Source organism: Penaeus monodon, chromosome 3 (assembly GCF_015228065.2).
Source record: "Penaeus monodon isolate SGIC_2016 chromosome 3, NSTDA_Pmon_1, whole genome shotgun sequence".
NCBI classification, from domain to species: Eukaryota; Metazoa; Arthropoda; class Malacostraca; order Decapoda; family Penaeidae; genus Penaeus; species Penaeus monodon.
The window spans coordinates 13,173,023-13,180,522 of NC_051388.1; the positions used below are offsets into that span (position 1 = coordinate 13,173,023).

At 36.4% G+C, this 7,500-nt stretch overlaps 1 protein-coding gene across 2 annotated transcripts in view; it reads right to left on the reverse strand.

Annotated features, from left to right (window-relative positions):
* Positions 1 to 2,770: 2,770 nt before the first annotated feature.
* LOC119591937 overlaps positions 2,771 to 7,500 on the reverse strand; it is a 76,083-nt gene continuing 71,353 nt past the window's right edge. For both annotated transcript variants that reach the window (XM_037940693.1, XM_037940701.1), the window contains exon 7: positions 2,771 to 5,714. In XM_037940693.1, coding sequence (XP_037796621.1) covers positions 5,614 to 5,714 — 101 coding nt within the window. In that variant the 3' untranslated portion in view covers positions 2,771 to 5,613. The remainder of the gene's footprint in view (positions 5,715 to 7,500) is intronic.

The window sequence follows — 7,500 nt, forward strand, 5'->3', positions numbered from 1 at the left end:
TCCCCCACCCTCTCCCCAACCCTCACCCTCTCCCTCTCCTCCACAAGCACGCGTTCACCAACCCTCTTCCTCACCCTCTCCCTCCTCCCCCACCTTCTTCCCCACCCTCATCTTCTCCCTCATCTCCCCCCACCCTCTCCCTCCCTCCCCCTCTTCCTCATTTTTTTTCTTATCAAATCTAACGAGTTCTCGAGTTTTCCTGAAAGATGTCTGTTTTAGCTTTTGTCAACTTCCTTCCGTCTTCGCTTTCAAATTCTCGTTCAAATATCTCGAGTGTGTGAAAAGCTACATTAGGTGAATTACGTATGCATTGCTGGCTTAAACGACGATGATAATAAGATAGTTTTGTCTCTCGTTCTGCATTTATTCAATGCGTAGAAACATTCTGAAATTCTTTTTTTTCTGTTTACTTTTTCTGCGTTGGAGATTAATTCAGTAATTCTTTTGTTCATCTTTCCTTTTGTATCTACGATTGTATACACATTTATGTATGTGTGTATGTATATATATATATATATATATATATATATATATATATATATATATATATATATATATATATATGTGTGTGTGTGTGTGTGTGTGTGTGTGTGTGAATATACATATATATATATATATATATATATATATATATATATATATATATATATATATATATATATATATATATATATATATATATATATATATATATATATATTTATATATATATATATATATATTATATATATATGTGTGTGTGTGTGTGTGTGTGTGTGTGTGTGTGTGTGTGTGTGTGTGTGTGTGTGTGTGTGTGTGTGTGTGTGTGTGTGTGTGTGTGTGTGTGTGTGTGTGTGTGTGTGTGTGTGTGTGTTGTATGCTGGGAGAGTGCCAAGAATCTGCAAAAGTGAGTACTGAAGGCTCGAAGAATGTTACTTATGAAAACAAAAACTGAAGTGGAAAAGAGAACAAAAAGATACTTAATCCAACATAGATTCCCAACACAAATACACATCATACTGTAAAGATTACGGAGGGACGCCTGATATTCATACGCTACAATATTTGTTTCTTCCCCAAAATGAAAGCCATAGAATCTCATGTGATATCTTGTGCATGGATATATTTGCATGGAATGGATGTCTTCGCAATGGATCATTTTTCGCGTTGATTAGTTGTTTGACTGAATTCGGGCGATCTGCCTTAACAAGGAGATTCCCATTAAACAGTTTTCACCCTTCTGGAACAGCTGACATATGTGTCTTTTCTTCTCTTTCCTCTCCTTCCTCACATTCATGTTTATTCATATTCATATTCATATTCATTATTATCATCATCATTATTACTATCATTATCATTATCATCATCTATTTCTTCATATCTGTCTTCTCTCTCAGTCTTCTTTTATTTCTTATTCTCTTTTTATTTATTTATTTATTTATTTTATTTCGCTCTTTTCTTCGTTAGTCTTAGGTTTTCCTTATCGTCAAGTAACCTACTGTATACCATTGATTAAAAACGTACTAGAATAACGTATTCCAATTCATATTCTTACTCCACGCTTATCTTGACATCATAAATTCCCCTGCCAATGTTATCAGTATGTCCATTACCGTTATCAGTACCTTTCATTACGTGTCATTATCATCATTTCCAAAATTCCATTTCGCTATCGTAATTGCCTAATCATGTCACAAACCCATCGAAAAACACATCACCATATATCACTATAATCAGTGCCATAATTACTCCCTAACACGAACAGTAACACAAACAAAAATCTCTGTATGTATCTATAGATACTGATTTATTCGTTTTTTCTTGTTTGATGTCAGACAGGTGAAGTTATTGTGAATTTATATTGGAGTAAGAATATGAATTAGAACAGCCATGTCTCTAATAAGAACACCAACTTATCAAGCATTCACAAGTATCTATTTACCTATATATAAGTATTTCTCACTTAACCGGATGGCCACCACAAATAGCGTGTTATTTCACCCGCTGACACGACCTCTTACAGGGTGACTCTGACCTTTACTCTTGGTTGTCAATTCATCAGACAGAAAGAGCGGCGAGCGAATTCCCTCAGAAAAACACCAAGAGTAACTTCTTTTTTTTTCTTTATGTACGTATCTATAAGTATTAATTCATATACCTTATCTGCCAATAAGTATATATCACGCTAAAAGGATTCCCTATCACGAATACCATGTTTTTTTTTTATCAAAGCATCCATAAGTATACATTAATCTAATCATAAGATTTCCTAACGATGACACTCTTAAGTTTATATATATATCTATTTGCTCACGGATAAGTATTCATCACTTACCATGTTCAATCAGCAAACACCCGAATGCAATCACTCCTCCTCCTCCCCTCCTCCCCCTCCCACTTTCCCCCAGATGCCCCGCCCCTATATATAACAGTGACGTAATCTCACGTTTCCAATAGACGATTAAATCCGGCGATTAATGCAACTCCGTGTCTTTGATGAATGGATTAAGGCTCATTGATCAAGCGATTGTATGCCTCTGACGTGCGATTGGATGACATAATTAGATGATTGGATACCTCGCTTTAATGAGTGGACATATTTCTTTTGATACTTAATCAAAGAGTTGATGAGGGAATTTCCGAGGTTATTAATGACTTTTTGGACTCCGCGATGGAATGCTTCGACGTGATTTTTACGCCGATGTATTTGAGATCATAAAATGTCTATAGAGAATACAGAGAAGAAAAGGATTATAGACTGTAAAGGGTAGTGACAATAAAAAGATGCATATAAAGTTACTCATATATATATTTATTTCTTCAGAGATACCGTGTGACACATCACAAACACTAGATGTAACTACAGTAAGAAACTCTTCCTTTTCAGTAATTCAACTTTTTGTTATATATAATCAGTCTTATACGAATTTCTAATCTAACCATTCTAGGTACATGTGTGACATTTTATATATATATATATATCTGTTACTGATATGTCTAAAATGAAGGGGAAATAATATATAAATAAAATGATAAGACGAACTATTTTGCACATATCTTAAGATTACATATTACTATAATCCTTAAATCAAGATCACAAAATAATGAGAATATAATAAGTACACAAAGAAAATTGATAATTAGTCGCTTTAATGTCACTCTTCACTCTTCACTATATCAAAGTATCTTTATAATAATCCTCTGTCTATATTTATACAATATAATTTTGTTTTATATAACGTTATAGGTCAATCTTAATTGCATAAACGATAATTATGTAAAGGATAATTGTATCAAAATATTACCCTAGATTATACTGATCCAGCTTGAATCTGTATTTCATGATTAGCAGGTTATGGAACAGGATTTACTTTATATGGTGTAAAAATGAGGCTTAAAATTATAACAAAGTGCTGGGTTTGTGATAGTCAGTATAATGCACATAACAATAGTTTCAGTATATTAAGGTATGACACAGACCTATCCTGTATAATCTTTCACAGGTGGGATTATATGTAATTAGCCTTTTCTTTTCATATTTTTCCTGTTCATTTTTCTTTTTTTTCTTTTTTTAATAAGCCGCATTGTTAACTCTGGGCTGATGACGTCAAATATTTGCGTATTAGGTATATGTGTGATATCATATAAATAATTATTTAAAAAGAATAACAGTAATTCTTACGTTAATAATATACTATATTCTAAATTCCAATGTATTTTTGTCAGCTTTGTCCTGAGTTTCTTTGAGTGAGCTAGATTTACAAGCACATTTTAGACAAAATTCTCTTTTCTCTCTAAGTCATTAATTAATAATTTAAGGATAAAAAACACAAACTCTATTTTTTCTTCATTAATCTTCCTGTTAAATGCCTAATCTCTCACGATTATTTTCCACTTTAGTTATAATTCCCTTTTTTATGATCTTTCAAACTGTAATACAATTATTAAGTCTACTATTCAACTTCACAATTTGCAGTTCCTTCTCTCCTAAACACAACTATGTAACAGAAAACGTGACAAAAATATCACAAAGAGACAAACACTATTAATGAACAAATAAGTAAAAACTAGTACACGATAATCTCACGAAAACAAACGAGTAAACAATGAATACAGTATATCTCTTAATTATCATTATTTCTACAACATGCACGACGCTGCCATATCAACATTAGTGTAGCACATACGAAAATATCTGGAACTCTTTAGTCTATTACATTATATAATACAGATAGATTACAACATGATAGTTATTCCATTTCTGTAAGGGAGTTACACTGAGGGTAATTCAGAATACGTGTCTTTCTTCGATTTACTTATGTTTCTGATTAGATAACTACTGTGGTTGAAAATGTCTCTGATATCTGTTTACCAGCTCAATAGATAAGAAAAAAATACAATTAATTTTCTTTTAATATATTAATGAGTAATTGTTTAAGTCCCTTTGAAAACAATGACACGATGACGTACAACGGTGAGAAAAAAATGCTTATCGGGATTATATAAAATCTTATTTTGACCTTATCAACATTTGGCTTCCCCCTCTTGTAATCTGCTCTTGAAAATGTCCCAAAAACAGAGCATCTGGGACTGCAAGAAATGCCAAAGTGTTTCTGACATTCGGCAGTGCCTTCAACTTTAAAACCTGTACGATTTTTCTTCTTATTCATGAAGGCATTTTCTTTTCCTTATTCGAAGTCTCCTTCCTTTTATCTATTTCTTTTAATTAATTTATCTCTCCTTTATTTTTTTGCTTCCTTTCCTTTCATAGAAAATGTTAAGCTGTTTCCGATCCCATTTTCCTTAGATTATAAAAATATCAAAGAAAATGTAAAAAAAAAATATCAAGACAGGACACTGTCGATAATGAGTTGCCAGATGTCGTAAGGATCTCAAGGTAAACGACCTTTCAACGTTAGTCGCACTCGGTGAGGAAAAGCCGCATCGTGACCATTGACACACAAAGGCAAGCGTCATTCGCGTTTCCTCGGTTTTCTTAAGCGTTCGTGAGAAACAGATTAACTGCCCTTTTTAGTTCTGTGTCTTGGTCAGAAAAGTATATTTACTGCAGCTATCGAAAGGCAGATGAAAAGCTGTCGCCATTACCTGTGAAAAGGGGAAGGGAGTAACGTGTATCTGTTAGCCTTTCAGAGCTGGGCCTTTGATTCACTGAAGTTTCTCTTTATGTGTTTTGAGTTATTTCTCTCTATCTATCTATCTCTTTTCTTACTCCATTTATTTTTTCAGAAAATCCAAACACATCTCATCTTTTCGTCTAAACGAACTGAAAAACACATTTTTTCAAAGACACTTAGAACACTTCACGAGGTCGTAGAGGGAAGAGGAGTCAGGAGGGAGGAATGGCAGTCAGGAGCGATGGGGGAAGAAGAGTCGGTGGGTGTTAGACGAAGAGAAACAACGATAAGGCAGTGGAAATGAAAGTATAGATGACAAGGAGGGTATAAAACAGGAATGGCCAAAGTTATCCAAGGAAATCACATGGTGAAGATGAGAGGTGAAGGAATCTCAAGCTGTCTCCCGAGGGCGACACACACACCCAAGAACGTCGAAGGTTCGTCCTCAGAGCAAGCCATGGCGGGCGAGTTGGTTTTCCTCCTCGTCCTCTGCCACGGGTCAGGTCCAGGGGATGATCGTGACGTAATCAGGGCTGACGTAGATCTTCAGGTCCAGGATGTCGTACTGCAGGTCTTGGATTCTCTCGCGTTTCGGTGTGCCTGGCAGCGGGGAGAGAGGGAACGTAGTGAGACTAAGCGGGCATTGAGAGGCGTGTGTGTGTGTGTTTTTGTGTGTGTGTGAGAGAGAGTGAGAGAGAGAGAGAGAGAGAGAGAGAGCAAAACCAATGTTCTGCTTGTGCGTGCATGTAGATGGGAGAAAGAAGAAAGGCTTGTTTGTGAGTGTGTGTGTGTTTATACGAGGGTTGTAATTATGCAGAGATGTAAGGGACGTTTCGTATAATTGTATGTTTGTGTAGAAGAGGGAAGAAAATGTTTTACATGTGTGTTAAATTGAGTTTGCGAGTTTGTCTTAATGAGTGTACATAAGAAACGTTTTGTTTGTGCGTGCGTGTGCATAGAGGGAATGAAGAAAAATTGTGTGTGTTTGGTCCGCAATTATGAGATTGTAAAATATATTTTCTGTGTCCGTCTGTGTGTATGAGAGACAGAGTGAGGATTTATAAATGCATGCGTGTGCGTGTGCTCGCGTCCATGTGTGCGTGCACCATTGTACTTCTGCATGCGCAAGGGAAAAGGGAGTCACTCATTAACTTTGATTAAAAGTATTATCAAAGGTAAACCTGACGTTAATAATTTCCGGTTAGTATAAAATCAAAGAATTTATAATCTCTTTCAGGGAACCAATATAATTATGGCGGCAAATCACGGACAATCGATCCGGTCATTATATTATATATATTTACACACACATACACACACATACACACACACACACACACACACACACACACACACACACACACACACACACACACACACACACACAATCATCATTGTCATCATGTGTGTGTGTGTGTGTGTGTGTGTAGAGAGAGAGAGAGAGAGAGAATTTCCCCTTCTCTTCTTCCTTCGAGTTCTATCATCACAGCATTACCTTTTCCTTCCCTCTCCCTAATCTGCTCCTCCTCCCCTGCTCACTCCCCCCCCCCCTTCTCTTTTTCCTCAGGGCTCCTTCTCCTGCTTCTCTTATTCCTCTCCCCTACCCCCTCCTTCACTCCTTCCAGGTTCTTGTCGAATGAACTTGAAAATCTCGATGCAAAAGACAAACGAATGAGTCTTGTGTTTGTAGGTCGATGGGTTATTCTCTCTCCCTCTCTCTCTCTATCTATCTGTTTGTCTATCTATCTATCTGTCTGTCCGTCTCTCTCTCTCTCTCTCTTTGTCTCTCTCTCTCTCTCTCTCTCTCTCTCTCTCTCTCTCTCTCTCTCTCTCTCTCTCTCTCTCTCTCTCTCTCTCTCTCTCTCTCTCTCTCTCTCTCTCGGTCTCTCTCTATATCTATCTATCTATCTGTGTGTGTGTGTGTGTTTCACTCACTCAGTCACTCGGATGTAATGATATCAATTGTCCTTCAGCAATATCAGACGCAACCAAGCAATCCACCGAATAGCCAACCTTTACATTTCTTTTCTCCTTTTATTTTCTTCCTTTCCCCTTCCTTCCCCCCTCCCCTTTTTTTCTCTCTCTCTCTTTCTGACAGAGCTTTACTTTATTGATTTTTTTTTTACTTTGATAGCAATTCTAGGAGAGAAAGAGGGAAGGAGGGAGGGAGGGAGGAAGCGACAGAGGAAGTGGAGGGACTGAGGAGGAAGGAAGGAGTGCAAATATTTGAATAAAAAAAAAAAGAATAAAACAGAAAAGAGAAGAGGAGGGTCAGGAAGAATGAATAATGAGCTTGCAATATATGAATAAAAACTGAAAGAGTGGAGGAATGCAGCAGAAAGGAGGGTGAAAGAGTGAGACGAGAGTGAAAAGCAAAGAGGAGGCA